Source organism: Mastigoproctus giganteus, chromosome 1, assembly GCF_048544385.1.
Source record: "Mastigoproctus giganteus isolate SK-2022 chromosome 1, ASM4854438v1, whole genome shotgun sequence".
Classification (NCBI taxonomy): Eukaryota; Metazoa; Arthropoda; class Arachnida; order Uropygi; family Thelyphonidae; genus Mastigoproctus; species Mastigoproctus giganteus.
This window is the reverse complement of record NC_143575.1, coordinates 181,397,233-181,419,433: the sequence shown is the minus strand read 5'-3', so window position 1 is coordinate 181,419,433 and position 22,201 is coordinate 181,397,233. Positions and strand designations below refer to the sequence as shown.

The window sequence follows — 22,201 nt, the reverse complement described above, 5'->3', positions numbered from 1 at the left end:
GAGAGGTGCCGAATTTTAAAAATTTCCAGATTTTAGAGAGGCATACCTAGTGGATGAGCATTTGAGGTGCACATTTCAATAAATATTAAACAGAAACTACTGAACTTATTTACATCTGTGAACGTTTACAGTGACTATCCTGTTCTTTCTTCTGTTTTTGGGACCAGTAGGATTTCAACTGCATAGATAATCCAATGGTCTTAATTCTTTTTGCAGAACAAATCTGCCTCTGTAACAGGTTGCTCTGGTATTGCACTACTTTCAATAGATAACTTTAGCTATATTACAACTTTGAAAACTGATCTTGCATAACCAATGGCACCTTATTTCGAACTATTTTCTTACTCTCTTTTGTCTATGCTGTAAACATCTGCCTTATTTCGAACTATTTTCTTACTCTCTTTTGTCTATGCTGTAAACATCTGCCGAACGTGTTTTGTTACAAAAAGTTTTGTTTAAGATGTTCCAGGGATTACAATTGGCAATAGATTGCTACCATAGTTTACACTTTGAGTCGCAGGTGCCTAGTCTCCAGACACTGCAATTTGCCAAACTGCAGCCTTTCTTTGTAAGACTACTCTTTTTTTCCCTTCATTAATCTCGTTGATCTTCAATGCACCCTTTCTAGCAGATCTATATCCTTTGTAAAGTGAGGCCTCCAGACCTGTAGCACCAGCAGCCTAAGCATTGCCTTTTACAATGAGATAATCATCTGCTTATCTCTGCTAGCCAAGTCCTTGAATATCACTAATAAAACCCTATGAGATGACCTGTTAACCTGTCTGCATTGCTCGAAGAACTTCATATCTGACTGCACAATAACCCCAGGTCTTTTTCATTTTTACTTCTCGAGTGTAACTCCATACAGTTGGTATGTTAATCTGAGATTACTGCATTACAGTAATATGCATTACATTGCATTTGTTAATGTTATACTTCAACTGCCATTTCTCAGCCTCAGTTTTCTAGATCTGTTGCAGCAGCATACCTTCATTACTTAGACATTAACCATCATTACCTTGATATACCTTCATCAATATCATTAATAAAAACTGAAAACAACAACGGGCCAGCACAGAACCCTGGCAGACTCCACTAATGACATTAATCTACGAAGAGCTGTGCCCGTTGATAATCACTTTCTGTCTTCTCCAACTCAACCACCCTTTTGTTTATAGCAATAACTTCCCCTTAATGCCACAATACTCCAATTTATGGCAGCAGTCCTTTATGCTCAATAGTATCAAAAGCTTTCCTGAAATTCAAGCACAGTATATGATATAAAAATTATTATTTTTTCATCCAGTTCCTTTGTTACTGCATCATAGTATCCAATCAGATTGGTCAGACCAATCACCCCCTTAACAAATTCATGTTATGACCGCAGTATAATTGCATTCCTGTCTAAATGGTCTTGCATTACTTCTGTACACTAATCACTCCATTATTTATCTGGAACAGGAGTTAAGCTAACATGTCTGTAGTTATTTATGTCATCTTTTGATCCCCTTTATGAATTGGGGAAATATTCTCTCATCGCCAGTCCATAGGGACTTTCTCTGAATCCAACAATGCTCTCATAATTATGACTACGTGCTTGCTTACCTCCTTTTCTGCCTTCCTTAATATAATTGCATAGATTTCATACAACCCAGGTTCCACTTTATATTAAGCTTCAATATTTCCTCTTCCACTTTATTCTAAATTATCACATAATCACTTAGTTCCCTGTTAGATTTTGATGTACTTCTGGAGTTCCCTTCACTAACGAGTTCTTTATGTGTGAATGTAGATGCAAAATACCTATTCAGTTTTCCAGCAACCTGAGCAGGATCATTCATAAACTCTTATTGTCGAACAAGGATTTATTTTTGATATTCCTGTTTATTGTTGTCAAACTGAGAAATCATCAGGGCAATGAAAGTAACGTCTTGACAAAGCTCAGTGATTTCATTATTATTATTTTTTCCAAGACTGTAAAGATTGTTTCTTATGACAGATGGCGTTCATTTTAAGGTAAGTGAATGTACTTTGGTTGTGACTGTTTATTAAAGGTACGGACGGAGAAGTTTTATTGAATGTGACAGTGCCACGTCATTTTAAAACATCATTTTTGTTTTCTTTTTATGTTTCATAAAGCCTTTTGATTTGGAATAACGTGCTTTACATTCCACAACGCAATCAGGCGATAATTGTTAAAAGTAGTTTCAAGTGTATGGACGGCTATCGTGACAGTTGTAATTGTGTGTTGGTATTAACCTTTTTAAATAGTATTGTTTGAATATCTTAAAAACTCCAGCGTACTTCTTTTTGTGAAATATGGAAGGTCAATATAATATGAGAAGTCCAGGTAAGATACTGCGTAGCTGGGGAATAATTGCTTGATTTTGTTTTCAGTGGTCTATTTTTACCTGATGTTCTAACCAAAACGTTAGTCTGGAGTCACTCACTTATGCTTAGGAGCAAAGCTTATAGTTCTGTCACAAGCTGCAAGCTTTGCTTCATTGTGTCATTTTTGTCATGTTATAATTCGGTATAATACCTTAAGTATCGCAAGCATTTTTCTCCTACCATCAGTCAAGAAGTTTCTAATATCTTTTTTCGTCATCGCAATCTTACAATCATGTTACGTTTTATTTTCGTGATGTATTTATACACAATTATTTTACTGTGTAATGTATATATGAAATTTTGGTTATACTCCATATTATGGATGCATCTAAAGAATTGTTTGGAAGGGAATAGTCTAGAACTTGATAGTTTGGATATTAGAAGTTTGTAGCAGCGAAATCCGAACTCGTCAGAACATTATAGAACGCTAGCATTAGGCACGTACAATTGGGGTAGCTGCACTGGGCCTCACGAAAATTAAATTTATACTGTCAATGAATTTAATTTTCCAAAAACTCTAATATCTTTACAATCATAATTAAGAAAAAGTTCAGAATGTCTCATTCCGAACTTTAATTTCACAGTTGGCGAGCGGAGCAATATGGCCTTAGTTGCTAATGCTCCTAAAAACCAAATAACAACAGTTGGCGAGAAAGCAAGATCAAGAGCAGAGTACACCTCTCAAAGAAGATGCACAAGGCCTATACTGGTTCTTTCATTAAATCAGTACATATTGAAGTATGTATTACATACCATACTATAATAAGTATTACTTTATTATATTAATTACTTCAATATAATTAAGATGTGGAATACTAGGTTTTTGAACAAAAGTTGCTCTTTTATTTACTGTATATGTATGGAAAATAAATATCCAAACTGATTGCTACCAGTTACGTGGATACTTTAATGTAGATAGAGGTATATAAGGGGAAGGGAAATATTTGAGAAACTAGTCAATGCTAGCATATCCACACATGAACTAATGGCTTCCCTGCAAAAGTAGAGTTTGGAACTGTACCATCAGATTAGAGAGATGATTTTGTTCATATTAGGTGAAAACTGAAACATTGTTTGATAGTCATGTTGAAATATCATCATTATTTGTAGAGAGAAATGTACCATATGGTAACCATCCTTTAAGGCATGAAAACAAACAGGTTTTGTGGAATAAAGAGTAATGAATCATTTTCCTTCAGACAATATGGTTTGAGTCTGGAGAATGTGCTTAAGTTTGCAATTGAGTGGTGGGGAAACCATAGTGATTTATTGATTTGGACTTGCACCGTTGGTTCTTGTTTTACTGTTGTGGACAATAGATGATATAGATAATTAGTAGAAAGCTCCCTTGAACATGAAGAATTTATAGTCTTAACTCTACACCTTTCAGATCAGTGGAGTGTTGTAAACATATGCTGAGACTATGGAAAGGAAGGAAGGCATAGTTGTTCCATGCTCTGCGAAACCATCAGGGAAAAAAATATATCGTCCAGTTTGTCTAGTCTGTAGCAGTCTTTCCTTAACTTAGTGTGTATCCTCTATTTTGTTACCTGTGAGGGGAAAAAAAAAAACCTATCTCCATTATTTTGATGAAGTATTATTATTTAGTTTACTTAATTCATTTAAAGTTTTAATACCTTGATTGGGTCTCAATGTGAAGATTTGGTCTAGAGACTTTTCAGCTCACAAAATTGTAGTCCCTTCTTCCCCCCAGTACTTGTATGCCAATGCTAATTTTATTGTACAGTGTACTGTTTTCGTGTACACAACACACCATATACTACAAGCCACTGAACTTAAAATATTTGAAGCAGCATAGTTGAAGTATTACTTAGGAATCTATTATATGTATTTGATAACACATCTCCCAGTTCTTCATGACACACCAATGTGCTAAATGCACTATTTCAGAACCACCGAGTCTGGTGCATTATAGCACATTGGTCCAAGCCAAGCTTAAGTTTGAGAGAAACACAAGATAATTGTAGCCAACCAGGCTAGCCGGGTGGGTAAAGTGCCTGCCTGGTAACCCAAAGGTCGTGGGTTTGATTCCTGTCTCTGGCTTGGATCAATGTACTGCAAAAACCTTGAGAGGTGCATTATGGCCACAGAAGCCTATGCGCCAACAACTACCAAAAAAAAAAAAAAACAAGATAGTTGTCAAGAAATGTAGAAGGTAATCTTTGACAGTTTGTGAGCTGCAAAATTTCAAGCGCATATGAATTTTATTAAATGAAATTCATCTACACAGTAAAAAAATTACTTTTCACATGGTGATTTCCAAATTAAAATTAACAGCTTATAATAACTGTTGTAGTTTATTACAGAAATTTGGTAATTTTATCATAATGAGAAAGAAAATATTGTTAATTATTTAGATACTGGAGTTGAATTTTGTGATCATTTTCATATACGATCCTTATTAGGAGCTGTTTAAGCTGAGTTTAAAAAGTTGTAGTCTGTTTTGTGGACAAAGTTGGCATTGGTCAGGCCACAACTTGATTACTGCATACTGCATATAGGCCTTATTTTAGGAAGGATGTTTTTGTTATAGTAGCATAGAGGTAGTTAAAATATTGCATGAATAAAGGCACAATAAATTTGAGTTTGAATTGTTTCTAGGAATTTTGATATTTTCTTAAGTCTATGTCTATACTTATCATATTACCCTATTATACATAGAAACAATTGTCAGTATTTTTTTGTATGATTAAAAGTTAATTAGTTGATTAAATTAAGTTATAAAAAATAGGGCTTAATTTCTTAAAAATGAATGCCAACTGGTATTAAAATTGTTAGATATTTGGTTGCTACCCATAGCCTTTTTATTGTTATTTTTTTTAATTTCTTGTCAATCATACTGTTATTTTAAAGTATAAAATTTTCCAATCCATATTTCTCAGAGAGCCATAGTTCAAGTGTCAAAGAACTGCATATGGCTTTAGCTGCAGTTGCTTTATGTATGCTTTATATAATTCCTACTGGCAAAATTCCTGTACATCATGGAAAAGACTTGTGTTGGAAACCTGGCCATAATATTGAGCACACTTCATGTTAGATCTTACAAATATCCCTGACATTTTCATTATCAGTCATTTTAATCCATAAGCAAGTGCTCCAAAAAGTCATATAAGCAGATGTGTAGTGTATGTTTGTACATTATTCAGTCTGTTTTTGAATAAAGATTACGAATAGTTTAAAACTGAAAACTGCATTTTTCATTGCCATCCATTATTTTAATAATAAGGGATGCAATTATGAAAAATCTTTTATTGTAACAGTGCAAGAGTGCTAAATGGCAGCCATCTGTTTTAAAGTGTTAACATGAGTTGGCATGTAGAGTATGTTGTATGCTATCCAGTATATAATTTTTTTATTAAAAAAAATAAAATGTGATATAAAGGCAACTGTTCTTCATTATTTTAAACATTTAATTTTTTAATTAAAACATATTTTGGACAAATAGACTATGCCCTACCTCTACATTAAGGGAAAAAAAAAAAAAAAACTGCTGCATTAAAATTATTGCTTTGTAACTTTTATAACAATTGGACCTTTTCCCTAAATTCAGTGAGCTTTTGAAATAATTTAATATAAAGTCGGTCACCTTCAAAAGTGTTATACAAGCAGATATATGGTGTATTTTGTATACCTGCAGCCTTAAGTGAGAGATGGGATTTTTTAATGGTCTTACTACTTCATTCTGATAATTAATATTGAAGATTGAAAATCAAACTTGTGATGAAGGAATACTAAAATTCATGTAGATGTCATTCTAATAGAAGTTTTAATTATTATTACTTTCTTTTTTTTTTTTTTTTTGGTTGAAAAAATACCCCCACTAAGGTATAAGTTTTTTTGCTTCCTGAATAACAGAAATAGTGGGCCAGTAAATCAGAATGTCTTGTAATGGTATATTTTAACTTTCCAGATATTGATTGGAACCTTGTGGAGTGGTCACTAGTACACTAGGCTAGCAAGACATGTGGATTTATTGGATGACTGTTTTCTACAGCAGCATGTTTGAGAAGCAAACAGACTTTTTTTTTTTTATGAAAACCCCAAACACAAGTGCTATTAGAACCTATAGTACTTAGTACCATGCTTGGGTTGGAGGTTGAGAAGATGAAAGAAGATATTTGTTGACATTAGGCTTGAACTTCTGTAGACATATAATTTTCAGAAAATATGTATGAAGGAAGGTTGTTCCAGAATACGGCAGTTGAATGAATAAACGAGGGAGATGAAAAGTTGATGCTGCGAGTTTGAAGTTGGACAGTAAGTGGACGTTGGCTGGTGGCAGCATGTGTTCGAACTATTTTGAAAGAGTAGAGAAAACCAATTCAGAAGAACAGTGCCCGTGGAACTATTTATAGAAAAGGCATGCAGCAGAAACAGTACGTCTATGAGACAGAGTGGAGAGCCTCTGTTAGAGATGAGTCATTAATTAACCTAACTACCCTCTTCTGAATGGAATCTAGAAGCCTGAGAAAGGTTTTGGGGCCACCGGCCCAGATGTGGTAATTATATTCCATGGTAGGGCAGATTAGCGATTTGTACAGAGTGAACAGCTGTTTGGAGGAAAAGTAACGCCGAGAGTGAAAGAGAAAACCAAGTTTTTTTTTAAATGCAGAGGAAGCAATATTTGTAATGTGCTTGTGCCAAGAGAGATTAGAAGTCAGGGTAATCCCCAAAAGAGATATCATCTTGCCAAGAAATCAGTGTCACCAAAGACTTCTTTGGTGACACTCTGATTAAGGATCCTTTTTGTGAGATATGACAGGACTAAGTTTTAGAAGGATTGAAATCAACTAAGTTGTCTTTGCCCCACTGGAGATTGGCATTTAAGGAATTGGTAGTGGATATTCAAGAAGTTGAAGCTGATTGAACAGGGCATGGTTTGGCAAACTGGAAAGTGGAATGCAATGTACTATCATCAACAAAACTATGGATAGGATTTACAGTCAATGGAAGGAGGTCATTAATATACAAGAGGAAAATAGTAGGGGAAAGAACTGAACCTTGGGGAACACCAGTATTAGTTGAGAAGTTAGAAGACAGAGAGCCATCTACCATCACCCTCAATGAGCGATCAGAGAAAAACTGGATAACCAATTACTAAAAACAGTTGGCAAACCATAAGATGGAAGCTTGTTTAGAAGACCTTTATGCCAAACACGATCGAAAGCCTTTGAGATATCAAGAGCAACTGCTTGTGCTTCACCGAACTTTTCCATTGAATTGGTCCATAAATGGTAACAAGTCAGAATATCACCAGTGGATTGACATTGACTGAATCCATACTGGTGATCATTGATCAGATGGAAGGTTTCTAGATAGTTTGAGTTTACAGTTAATTGATTTCTCCATTACTTTAGAAAGAGTAGAAGTAATTGCAATGGGATGATAATTGGATGGGAGGGATTTGTCACCAGTTTTCAGGAACTGGCTGGATATGAGAATTTCCAAGAAAGAAAAGCACCTTTGGAATAAGAAAGTGAAAAAAGGCAGCAAAGAACAGGAGTAAATTCAGGAGCACAGGTTTTGAGAATAGGTGGAGAAATACCATTGTGACCTGGAGCTTTCTTAGCATAGAGATTCGTCAAAATCCTTCTGACATCCTTTTGACAAAGACAGGGGGCACTGAATGGAGCATGTTGGGAATGTTGGGAGATGTTTTACCGAGATTATTAATACATGAGTTGGAAGAAAAATGGGATGCTAGCAGGTCAGCTTTATCCTTGGCTGAAGTGAAAATAGAACCATCTGGTTTTGATGGATGTGGGAGCAGAGATGGGCAAACGTTTTGGCAAGAACCCGGAATGCTCGGCTACCATTAGGGCAAGAAGCAAATTTTCTACTCTTAGCTTGTTCAAAATCTAGTTTGGACTGATTAAAACTGCTTTACAATTGTTGCGAGCTTTGGTGTAGGCAGAAAATGAAACTGAAGAATTGGAAACAAGCAAATTATGATATGCAACATTCTTCTCTCAAACAGCCTTAGCACATTTATTGGAAAACCAAGGTTTAGATAAAGGACTAGACTTTAACGTGAAGTATTGATTAAAGGATTCCATTCCCACAAGAATAATTTCACTGAGATGATCTGAGCCAACATTGACATCAGAAGTTTTGAAACAGTAATCCAACCAAGGAAAAGAAGAAAAGAAATCTTGCAGGTCATCCCATTTTGCATTCTTGTAATGCCAAACAACATGATATTGGGAATAGCCGTGAGATAAAGGCTCCATCGGAGAAGAGACAATCACCAAGTTGTGATCTGACTAAAGGACCACTCACTTTGACCGTGTACTTAGAAGGGTTGTTTATGAGAAAAAGATCAAGCGTGTCGGCTGTATTGTTAGGATTCTCCGGTATTCTGGTAGGTAAATGAACAATTTGTGCGAGGTCATTAGTAATTGCAAAAGCCTCAGCATCTTAACCAGCTGGGTCTGTGTGACTAGAGAATGGAAGCCAGCTGGAGTTGTGAACATTACAATCAGCAAGGAAAATTACCTCACTGTTAGGAAAGTTTGACTGTAGAAAATCAAGTTGAGAAGTGGGAGTCAAAGAGCTCCAAGTGATTAGTGGGGTTGGGAGAATGGTAGAGACAACAGACGAATTTGACAGAATGAGGTAGAGGATTTTAAGCCAGAGAAAATCAAAAAGAGGAGATTCCAAATTGCAAAGTCTCAGACTGGGAATATCGGAATGGACAAATGCACAAGTACCACCTTTGAGGCGAAAGGAATCATACAGCGAATAATTTGGTGCAACTGAGATGAGCAGTGGTTGAATCAACTGATTACTGATATTCTGTCAGAAAAAGTACATGGGGTTTGGCAGACTAAGTTGAAATGGACATTGTTGAGATTAGAACTGAGACCATGTATATTTATGAAATGAACTAGGAAGTGTTTGGGAGGTTTAGATCTTTTTGCAGATAAGCTTGCTCTATTACTTTGATAATTCATGGTGTATTCCAGCGTTTCCCAAACTTTTTTAGTCACGGATCACTTTTCATCTCGCAATACATTTATGGAACACTTTTCATCTTTCAATATATTTACAGAACACTTAACGAAACAAGTTTAGTGGGAGCCAAAGACCTCTTTGCTAATATTTTATTACATACGGCGCACTGTGCATCAGGAGCATCCTTATTTCCAACATACATAAAGCCGAAATTCAAATAATTGTAATCATACTTTCGTTTTGGTGTTTTATTAATTGGTTCCTGTTTTTTCGGAGAACAAAAGGCTGCGATTGTGCATCCTCACTTTGAAGTGTGACAGTACTGTGTTCATATTCATCGACCACAGTTTCAATACTAGAAGTACATGCTTCTCGTTTTAAAAGTTCCTTTTTTTTCAATCACAAATCCATGGTCATTTATTTTAATAATAATATTTCAAAATACTGATAATTATCAAAAAAAATTTATTCAAGGAACTGAGTTTAGTTTTGATATCGGTAGCTTCCCCCTCTCCTTCAACCTGTGTACTCCAGGCTAAATCACACATTTAGCCTGGAATGTAATTTGTTTTCATAAAACAAATTTCGTTCCTCGGCACAATTGTTTTATGAAAAATTGCTGATTCAGTTTTGGTGTTGCTATGTATCAGTCATATCCAAATGTCACCATGCTTGCCTTTTGAGTTTTACTTCCATTTGCCGCTACATATCTCTGCAAAAGTGGACTTTCAATGCTTCTTCATATCAAAACAAAGGCAAGAAACAGACTGAATGTTGAGGATAACATGAGGTTGGCTTTAACAAACACTCTGCTGCGAATTTTGAAGCTGGTTGCCCAGATGCAAGTACAACCATCGCATTAAATATTAGTTAGAATTATATTCTGAAAAATGTATTTTTAATGTGTTTTCTTTACCCTATTAAAAATGCCTTTTTATTCAAATGTGACAGGAATCACAGGTTATTATAAAAGGTTTCGCAACTCAATTTGGGAAACACTGGTCTAGTGTCAATTTTTTATTCCATTTTTTTTTAATGCTAATGATAATAACAGTGAATACAATAATAACGTATATTTTGTATTCTGAATAATATTAAAGCATGTAAAATCATTAAATGCCGTTATAGTGATCATTGCCATTCTGTGGTTAAGTAAAACCTTCATTAAGCATTTCCTCTATTAAGCAGTGATAAAGAATATTGGTTCTCTTTGGAGAATTCCATGGTTTCAGTGTTAAGATAGTGAATCTAGATCTCATCAGTAGCATAACAGAAAATAAATCATTCTGGTCATTGTTGCACACATGATCAAAAGTTGCTCTATTCAACTCTACCTTTGCATCTTTTGGAAAGATGATAAATGAAAGAGCTACTGGAAAGAAACCTTAAATTGCATGTGGCTTTGCATGGATTTTCACAGACTACTATTCAGAAAGACCTCATAAGCCAATTTATTAGAATTGTCACAACTTGTCCTTGACTATTTCCTCCACTAACTTCATATAAGCTGACAGCCTTTGAGTATAGAGTTTGTGTTATGAACATTTATTCATTCCCACTTGAATTTCCCATTTCATTTTGCAGAAACACTGTAGGATGGGAAATCTTTCCCATATATTTGGGTTGTTCAGCATATGGCTTGCAGGCCAAATAAGGGGCATCTCTGACCTAGGGATGCAGCCTGCCTGAGTTGTATTTGTGTGGGTAATTTGTTAAATATATAGGAGTTGGAAGAGAATATCCGCAACCAAATTATAGTGATATATGCAGTTCAAATAACAGAATGTGTAGTGTATCCCATTGCTTCATTTGGATATATCACTATGATTGTTTTCTTGCAGATAATCTTTTTTGTGTATAGTCAGAAAATTATTTTCTTTGTTGTTGTTGTTGTTCTGGAGGCTTAATGGCACATAAGCTGCTAAGGCTATAATGTGCCTATTCACTTATTATATTAAAACATGAGTTTTCCCTAAATCAAAAGAAAATCTGAAATCAGAAATAATTGAAAAGCCCAGTTTGCCTGAGAAAGTCAAAAAATTCAGAAATATTTGCCTTATCACCAATGAGATTTTCAAGAGTTATTGGTTTATGGAGATTAACCAGTGAGATCAAGGATGAAGTTCTGGCTTGTTTATAATAGGGGCAGCCAATAAGAATATGTTTTACTGTCAAATTATTAGAACAATGTGTACATTGTGGTGGATCATCTCCTGTGAGTAAATGAAGGTGGGTCAGATGGATATGTCCTATTCTTGCCCTTGAAAGGACTACTTCTTGTCTCGATGTACGGTTACTGGAGTGCCAGATTTTTGGATCATGTTTAAACTGAAAGAGTTTATTATTAGTCTGAGAGTGCCAGAGTGCTGTCCATTGTGATATGCAAGCAGCATGAACAGTTAGTGCATAATCTGATGCTGGAACAGGGATATTGGTTAAATCAAAAGTAGTTGGATTTTTTGCAGCTTTATCGGCCAATTCATTGCCTAAAATATCAGAATGGGATGGAATCCAGCAAAAAGTGACCAGTTGGTTGCGTTCTTTAATTTGCAGTAATAAGCTTCTGATTTCATTAAGAATAGGGTGGACTTCATCTGAGGAATTACATAACGACATGATTGAGCTGAGGGAATCAGTGTAAATAACTGATTTGAAGGAACTGTCTGAACAGAGATTTTCTAAAGCTAGTTTGATTGCATATAATTCAGCAGAAAATATACTAAATTCTGATGGAAGGGAAACTGATACAGTTGTATTCGGAAACGCTGCAGCTGCTCCAACATTTGAATTAGATTTAGAGCCATCTGTATAGATTGGGGAGAAGTCAGTATATCTTTGAGTGTGAACTGCATGAATTTGTTTGACATTTGATGCTTGCAAAGTATTCTTTCTCCATTGACAGAGGTAAGTGTCACAGGTTGGAAGAGGAGGAGTCCATGGTGGTTGAGTACATGTGGCTACTTGTTGTACGGAATGGACGGAAATATTCCAAACTTGCTCCAATTCAAGAAGGCGAAGACCAGCTGGCTTTACTATGCTAGGTTTGTTTCTGTATAAGATTTCAAATGGTGGGTTGAAAAGGTATGACTGAACGGGATGAGAGGCACAACTTTGTATCTTTACAGCATATTTGAGTAACAGTGTTTTCCTGCGTAAAGCTAGTGGGGGCTCGTGAGCATCAATGTAGAGACTATGTGCTGGCGACGTTCTGAATGCACCAATTGCAATTCTCAAAGCACTGTGCTGAATTGGATCAAGCCAGCGTAATACACTCTTTCTGGCAGAATCATAGACAGGAGCACCATAATCGAGACGGGATCTGATTAATGTCCTGTATAAACGAAGAAGCGAGGTACGATCTGCACCCCATGTTTGGGCAGATAAAGCTCTGAGTATGTTTAACTTTTTTAGACATGACGTCCGTACATTTTTAATATGGTCTAGGAAATTTAACTTGTTGTCAAGGATTAATCCAAGAAATCTGATGTTGCTGGTGACTGGGACAACGATGTTAGAAATTTGAAGTTCAGGATCTGGATGGAGTTTGCGTTGTCTACAGAAGTGGATGGCAACTGTTTTCTGCTGCGAGAGCCGATAGCCGTTGAGGCTTGCCCATTGTTGAATTTTATTAAGTGATATCTGAAGCTGTCTTTCAACAGACCTCATGTTTTGAGAATGACAGGAGATGGAAAGGTCATCTGCATAAAGGTAAGTCTCAACTGTATTTGGAAGCTGCTTAGTGATAGAATCTATTCTCAGAGCAAAAAGAGTGGCACTCAGTACTGATCCCTGTGGAACACCTTCTTCCTGGATGAAAGTTGTGGAAAGGGCATGTTGGTATCGAACTTGAAATGATCTAGTATGTAAGAAGTTCTCAATAAATATAGGGAGGTTGCCTCGTAGTCCTAGAAGGTAAAGATCACTAAGTATACCATACCGCCAAGTGGTATCAAAAGCCTTCTCTATGTCTATTGAAACCATTACTAGATGTTCATGTTTGACAAAAGCATTACGGATGGCAAATTCAGCCTTGACCATAAGATCTAGGCATGACCTGTTTTGACGAAAGCCATATTGACTATGGCTCATTAGCTGTTCCGACTCTATGATCCAGACGAGTCTTCTGTGGATAATTTTCTCAAGAATTTTGCTGAGGCAGCTTGAGAGAGATATGGGTCTATAGCTATTCGGGTTGGATGGATCTTTTCCAGGTTTCAGGAATGCCAAAACTGTACAGTGATGCCAAGAAGCTGGAAAAACATTTTCTAAAAATATGCGATTGTAAAAGACCAGGAGGCAGCGCAAAGCTTTGTCATCAAGATGTTGTAGCATGACATAATAAATCCCATCTGGCCCGGCAGCACCATTGCGGGCAGTTTTAATGACATGTAAAAGTTCAGAATATTGCAGAGGTTTGTTATATGGGAGAAGACGGGCAGTTTGAAAATGAATAGCATGCTTTTCTTCAGTGTTTTTAATTCTTTGGAATGAGGTAGGATAGGCTGTTGCTGCTGAAATTTCGGCAAAAGTATTTCCCAAAGCATTAGCTATATCTACTGGATTAGAGAGATCTTTCCCATTCCAAGAGAGGATTGGAGAAGGTATGGTAGGAAACTTACCAGACAGCTGTCTAATTTTTTTCCATATTATTTTGGAATCAGTATTTCTGTGAAAACTAGAGGCAAAACGGATCCAGGATTCTTTCTTTGCTTGCTTTTGTATGAAGCGTGCTTTTGCCCTTAATTTCTTATAGTTAATAAGATTGACTGTGCTCGGACATTGCCGAAACAAATTCCAAGCTTTATTTTTTGCTCTCTTTGCTGTGGTGCATTTGTCATTCCACCAGTAATTATGATGCTTTCGGCCCGGGGGATTTGATAGTGGTATTGTATTTTTAGCCACATTTAGAAGATGCGACGTGATGTAATCTGTGGCATCATCAGTATGTTGGAGGCGGATTTTTTCCTCATCAAGGTCGATTGACGATTGAAATTTTGCCCAGTCTGCTCGGACAAATTTCCACTTTCTGCACGGTTGAATTGAAGGAGTCTTTGCTATCAGAAAGTTGCATACTATTGGAAAGTGGTCACTGCCCATGGGATCATTTATTACATTCCACTCTATGGTTGGGACTAGTACTGGTGAACAAATTGTGAGGTCTATTGCTGATGTGTGTCCTGCTGGGAGCTGTACGTGTGTCGATGCACCAGTATTGAGTATACTGAAATTTAGTGCCTCTAAAAAGCTTTCAATTAGTCGGCCACGTCTATCCAATTTGGGAGAACCCCATAATGGGTGGTGCCCATTAAAGTCCCCTAATATACAGAGAGGTGGAGGTATCTGTATAAACAGGTCTTCAAGATCTCTTAAAGAGTAAGAACGGTTTGGTGGTAGGTAGATTGAGATAAGTGTTATTGCACTATGGAGAGTTATGCGAACAGCGACAGCTTCTATTTCAGTTTGGATTGGGATATGTCTAGTTGGGATCTTCGAGTTTACTAGGATTGCTACCCCACCATGGGCAGCATTAGCAGTATTTCGATCTCTTCGATAAAGGCAATAGTTCTTTATCGAAGGAGAAATTTGTGAGGTCAGGTAAGTTTCCTGTAGACAGAAGGCAGCTGGAGAATATCGGTTAATTAAGTATTGAATATCGTCAGTGTTGCAACGAAAACCTCTGCAATTCCATTGTAAGATACTGTGGTTCATTTAGGTTTAGTTGAGGATGATTCATCAGACTGTTTTTTGTTTGAGCACTTTTTCCGGTCTTTTTTTGGGAAGCTGGGGCGCCCAGTATCCATAGTGTCATTTGCATGAAGTTCTAGTATGGGTTCCTCAAGATCTGAGTGTACATCTACTTCCATACTATTGGTGGATGATTCAGGTTTCTTGTTGTCTTTGGTAGTTTTTAATTTTTCTTTATCATGCGAGACTGTCCGAGTATCAGTTGGGATGCTGATTGGAGTGTTGGTCGATTCACTGGTTTTAGTTTGATGTGTGTCTTTTCCTGAATTAGATAGTGTATTTTTAACCCAATTAGCCATAGATGTGCTGGGGGGTATTGATACATCTGTTGGTACTGCTGTTGAAATAAAGCTTCGAGTGTGAGACGCATATGAACGACTGGGCATGGTCAACATAACCTGTCTGCGTGCCTCAGGGTATGTGACTTTGTGTTCAATTTTATATTTTTGAATTTTCTTCCCTGTTTTCCACATTTCACAGGATTTTGAAAATGCTGGGTGACTTTCTTTGCAGTTAGGGCAAATGGGACTTGATGCTGAACAGTCTGCTTGTGTATGTTCCTTGGAACCACAAATAGGACAAATAGCTTCTCCTCTGCATGCTTGTTGGGAATGTCCATATTTTTGGCATTTAAAACAACGAATCGGGTTAGGAATATAAGCCCGAATTCGGCAGTTTAAATAGCCAGCTTTTACTGAGGATGGCAAATCTGGGGTACTGAAGGTTAAAATGATTGACCTAGTTGGGACGAGATTTCCATCTTTTTTGGTCATTATGCGTTTGGCGTTGGTTACTTTTTGATTACTCAGTTCTTTAACTAATTCCTCTTCTGATATTGTAAGTAGGTCCCATTCGGTTATAACGCCTTTCGAGGAATTTAAGGTGTTGTGTGGAGTAATAGATACTGGCAGGCCACCGAATGTCGTTGTTTTGAGCAGCCACTCGGAATGTTTGGAGTTGGCTGTTTCAATTAATAGGTCTCCAGATTGCAGTCGTTTAACCATTTTTGGTGTTCCAGCAATCGATTCCAGAAATCTTTGGATGACGAATGGTGATAATTTGCCTACAGGTTGGTTGGAGAGAGAGTGTATCACCAGAAAGTTTGGCATTTCATTGCACTGAACTTCTCTTCAGAGCCTTTTTGCTTGGTTCACGTCTTCATCATTAGGTTTGTCTAGCCTTGAGTTTGAAGGCTCTAGAGGTGGATATTCATTTTTATCCATCGTTGCTCCTTTTAGCCCTGGGGGATAACTTTTCCCCCAGATTACCGGCCCCGCCACGGGGAGGCAGGAGCAGTGCCGCTCGGAGGCCAAGCGGTTGAAGTGTTAGTTGGTTAATAGAACAAGAAATATAGGAAAAAGAAAGGTGTGTTTCCTTTCTGTGTTCTAACTTGTGGTTTTCAAGTATAGAACTAGTTATAAAAGAAAGGCTTTTGGTAGAAACGTAGGAACTTAAAAGGAAATAACTTCAATCACTTTAGAAGAGCGCTCTATATATCACCAGAATATCGCTTGGCCTCGAAATACGCTTGGCACCCGGGGCCATTATTTTCTTTATGGCCATAAAGTTAAATTGCATTGGTGGTGGTGGTCCATAATACATAATAATACCTTAATTCATAATATCATAATACACTTTACATACTACATTAATACACCCACTCTTCCCCAACAGTTTTCTCAGGAATAGTTCAGTGTGTTTAATACAGTATTCTCACTTGATCAAAATTGATCAGTGACTAGCAGTAGGATTGTAGCTGAACAAAAAGTTTATTAAACTGTTTTTTGCATTGCTATAAAAAAATGCCATTTTTGAATACCTAAAGGCTATACCTTACCATTGTTATAAATAAAATATTCATGCAGCCTGCACCACGCATAAATTTGTTAAGATTACATGGCCTGCTGTTGAAAAAAAAACTAGACACCCCTGCCATGCACCGTATTCATCAGCCAGTGAATTGTTTTATTTTACATATTTTTCTCTTGGAATAGCAGAAAAATATGTTACTTTATTGCAGGCAACATTTCTCTCTAGTGTATGTTCTGTAACAGAATAGGAAAATTGTATTAAACAGAATTTGCATCCAGTATATGAAATTGAGTTATCTGACAAAAAAAATATTTAGGTGAATTTTAGGTGATCTTTGTTTTATAAATGCTTGTATTGTGCCATAAAGTTTGATAAAAAGCTAATTCAGAAAATCTTTCTTTCTGGTTGATCTGATTTAGTTTCATAAGGGGAAAGGCAACTAAAGTGCTTGAACCTGAAATCCAGTTGACAAAAAAAAAAAAAAAAAAAATTATATATGTAACTTGCCAGTTGGGAACCTTAACAAAATTTGCACAAAAAAAAAAAAAAAAAAAATAGGTGTTGGGGGGAACTATTTCAGTGTTAGAATAGCTTGCAGCACACCCAGCAATGAGTGTGCTGTATGTTTTGTAAAGAATATGAAATGTCACCATGCATAATCCATAATTTGTTCACTAATATTATGTTATTCACAGAATTCTTCTAATAACTTCCTGTCACTAATAGCACTTGGAAAAAAAAGGTTTTTTGAAACTAAAATGTATAAAAACCTATATGTGATCAACACAAATTCAAAAAAAGGCTAAAAGTTTGGTTATTTTGTTAATTGAAAATGCTACAAGTGAATTTGTCAATAGTGAAATTATAGTGATTTTCACATTAATATTACCCATATAGTACAAGGAAGCCATTGGCTTTTTCTGCACTGGCCAAAAAAAAAAAAAGAATTAAAAGTAGATAAGAAGATACAAAATTATGCACTTTCCTCCTCACTCCTTAAGTTAAGTTTTCCAGTTAACTGGAAAACTTAAGTCAACGGAAATAAAGTAGTGTATAATAAGGAGTTTTGCTTCACATTACATAATTCCATTGTATAGTGTAGATGCCTGTAAAGAATAATACTAGTTGTATGAGCATTATTCTTGTAGTGTAGGCACCTATATGAGTAATGCTCATCCAACCAGCAAATTCATGTAACGTACAGCCCCAGTCCCTAGGATAACTGGACTTATTTTTTATTGTAACTTTTTTTTTTCTATAACTGTTATCTAAATATGCTGGTTGTTTATAGTTGTACTTATCTGTTAAAAGTTATTAGATTCAGTGACCTTGTGTGGTATGCTTCTTGAGGCATACAATTTATATGGCAGGAATTACTCTTGCTCTCCAGCACCTGTGCACTGTTTTCAGGTTATACCATTAGGTGAGAATACAGGCCTGACGTAGCTGAGTGGTCAGGAGCGAGAGTGCATAGCACGCGTTCCTTGAGTGGACCTGGGTTCAAGCCCGTCACTACTAAATACAATAAATATTTATATTGACAATTTATTGTAAACTCTACTGACTTGGTTGTCGTGCTGGAGTATAAACAGAAAAAAAAAAAAAATTATAGTTGATGCATATGCCTGGAGGATACTGTTTAGAGATTACTAGCATGGAGGGTTTGAATTGTGTACTAAAAATTCCAGGCAGCACACCATGGTGTTTTTTTTTTTATATATCATTTTTCCATAATTTTATTTCTGATTAGGTCCTGTCCATGGATGAAGCATGCTAGTCATCTTCAACATCCATAATATCATTGTTGTACATTTTGCAGTTAAGGAAAATATAGGTTTTTCCTGAAAATTATTAATGGATGGTATTGTTGAAGTGCACAGTTTTAAATTATTCCTCCTGTTTATTCCAGAAAAAAAGAGAAAAGCTCTTCCGTTCCTAGATGTATGTGCATACAGAGAAGGCCGGCACTTGGAAACTAAGGTTAACAGAAAACCTATACATTGGGGCCAATACACACACTTCAAAACAGCTCAGGCCAGTTGCCACAAAAGTAGTGTGATTAAGGCCTTAATGGAAAGGGTGGGGTCCCACTGCGCCTCGTCTGAAGAGAGACGATGAGATTAAACATGTTACAGTGGACCTAGTAACATGTGGTTACCCACAGAGCACCATTGAGAGGTGTTTAAGAGGTATGAACAACAGTCGCAGAGATGCTTTTACACCTGTTTCCACTGCATACATCCCCTACTATCCGGGCATTTCAGAACCCATTTCCTGTATCTTACATTTGTGTAAGATATGCTATGTGCAGCTGCCAGGTCAGAGGCTACACACAGTGTCCACAACTAAAGATCTTATTGCAGGTAATGACACTAGTGGGGTCATATATGAAATTGAGTGTCCTGATTGTGGGGGGGGGAATGAAACGCAGACTGGGGATTGCTTGGGGGAGCATAATAGAGCCCTTAAGACTGCAAATTACAGAGGTTCAGCTGTAGCGGAACATGCCTGGGAAACTGGGCATGGCATTACTGCTAAAGAAGCAGTGATCGTGGATAAGACAAATGGCTTTTGGAACTGGAAATGGCTGGAGAGTTTAAGAATATGTTCGTCTGAGCGCTACAGTCTTAATAGGGTTAAGGGCTGTTGCACTCGTCCACTCTTTGAAGCTCTTATCCTACGAAGAGATGAACGGTTTATAGTGACCTGTCCAGTTTCTGGTTCCAATGCACGAGAAGTAAACCGTGCATGGATGCCATAGTTCATGTCACAGACCTGCTGAGATGTATGTGGTACATATAGATTGTTGGTCATCCTGCAACCACTATAGCTGATGAAGGCAGCCGCTGCTGCCGAAAGCTCCTGTGTTAGTGGTTCTACTGATTTTAAACAACCTTTATCGCTTTTAATTTTATATATTTTATTGTATTTTATTCTTGTTATATAACATTTTTTGTTTTAATATTTTAATATACATTTATACGATCAGTACGCATGTATTTTATTTTTTGTTATCATAATAAAGGCATTTTATAGATTCGAGTCGGTGTTATTTAGTAGCATTACTGATGAATTACAGAGTTACTGACTCCAGAGGCCTTTTCAATGAACTGGCCCTCTTTGTTAATGGAGTCTTGCAGTTTTTTAAAAGAAGAGTGGAGTACTACTGCTACCATCTTTCTGCCTGCAATTAGAAAGTCTTGCATAATACATTGAAGTAGTCATTATGGCCAAAGGGCTAATATGCTATTAATTTCTTTGAATAAATATGTTTTGTTCATAGTTAGAGGTGCCACATGACTTTTGCTGGAATAGTATGTGTTGTATCACTTTGTAAGAAAATAGAGTTAAGGATAAAACACTCATTCTACATGCAAATTAGATGTTTTTAAGCTACAAACATAGAAAATTATACTACTGCAAAAACTCAGTTGTCCAGAATGGTTGGGAAATTGCTCTTTATTATATCGTGTGGTTTAAGCCCTAATAAATTCCATTAATCAAAACATGAATTACTTTGTATCTATACTACAATAAAATAATACAATATATATATAGCCTTCATATATAAAGTACTATTCTAAATTTGACTCACAAAATATATTTCTATGCGAACCTCTTTACCGATTTTCAAAGAAGTAGCAAATTTCGGAAGTCTTGATGTTGTATAATAAATTTCTAGAACATAGAATAAGTGTTTTTGTGTTAACATAGTTGATACAACAGTCTTCTTTTTTTCTTTCATTCCATGGTGGATAATCATCACGAGCCATTTTCAAAAGGATGTTGAAAATATTTTGTGACTGGACCCCAGCAGTGATACCAGCAGTAAATTATTGAATAAACAAGAATTTTGAGAAACTATAAAGTGAATTGTTTCTAACTGATGCCTGATATATAAAAATCTTTTTTTTTTAAGATTGAAACATGCACAACATCAAGCATCTCTCATATTGTAGAGTTATACTTCATAACTGGGTTGTCGCTATTGCAACAACAGTATTTGCCCACCCACTGACGAGTAAGCCAACAAGCTTCGAAACAGTGCTGTTTGGGTGATAGTATCTGCCAAGAATAAGTAACATTAGTCTTCTCCATTGGTGAACCGTTACTTATTCAAAGCAGTGCATTTCCATTGGTGAACCATTACTTATTCAAAGCAGTGCAATACCTTGGCAACTCGTGAAGGTATTCACAATATGAGATATAATTAAACTATGCATTCATACTACCTGGGTAGTAGAACTGATGTAAGTGCAGTACCCATGCATAAACAAACTCTTTAATGCCAGTTAGATCTGAATTTTTGTGTGGTAACTGAGTGTAGATAAAATGGGCAGATAATAAATGGTACTAGTTGCTTGAGCTTTCCAGATGTTTAGGTGCCAGATAAATGGACTTTTACTAGAAAGTTAAAATAACTTATGAATTTTCTGGTTATTATGATTTTATATGTTTGACATTTAGGATTATCCATTTCAAACACAGCAAGTATTCTATTTTAATTTCCCCATTTAATTATATAGAATCACCTATATATGTATGTATAAATTCCTGTATTGTGTTTTTTGTAGCTGTTAAAAGGCTCATGAAGGAGGCACAGGAATTAAGAAATCCCACTGAAGAATATTTTGCACAGCCATTAGAGGTAAGTGGGTTCATTTCTTTGTTTTTTTGTTAGGTTTTTACCTTTTTTAATTATGGCATCTCCAAACATAAATTTGATATGCAAAGTGTACATGCTGTGATATGTTTTAATAAGCTAAAGGCATTACATATTAATATTAAGAGTAGGAGATCGGTGGAATTACTTAACAAATACAGGTCAGTGTTGAAAAATGCCATGAGTTAGGGTTGAATTTGAAAGTGTCTGCAATTCTGCCCAGACAAGATAGGAGGGAATACATGATGAGAGCCTTGTCGATGAATTCGGCCCTGGAGAGATTGTGCAAGGCTCAAGGGTAGAATTTTTCTCAGCCTGGTCTGTGCTTGTTAACAGGAGAGACTACTTCTACAGGGATGGGATACACTTAAATAGAAAGGGTGCAAGAATATTTTCTGATGCTGTCGAGACAGGGTTAGGTGGGTCAGAAAACTGCTAGTTTGGGGGGATACACTGACTAATAGGTTAACAGTAGCCACTGGCAGAGGTGAAAGTGATTCTTGCACTGCTTCAATTGAAATGCAATTGAGCAGCAACCTGGAAAGCAAGGCAATGGGGATTTCCAGGACTGCTGGGAGTTGTAGTGGAACAAGTAAATACATGGGCTGTGTTAGG

At 36.4% G+C, this 22,201-nt stretch overlaps 1 protein-coding gene across 1 annotated transcript in view; it reads left to right on the top strand.

Annotated features, from left to right (window-relative positions):
• The first annotated feature begins 2,103 nt into the window (after positions 1-2,103).
• Positions 2,104-22,201, top strand: part of LOC150091338 (ubiquitin-conjugating enzyme E2 J1-like) — a 72,490-nt gene continuing 52,392 nt past the window's right edge. Inside the window, exons 1-2 of the mRNA XM_090390038.1 lie at positions 2,104-2,350; positions 21,498-21,571. Of these exons, the coding sequence (XP_090246164.1) occupies positions 2,320-2,350; positions 21,498-21,571 (105 nt within the window). The 5' untranslated portion in view covers positions 2,104-2,319. The remainder of the gene's footprint in view (positions 2,351-21,497; positions 21,572-22,201) is intronic.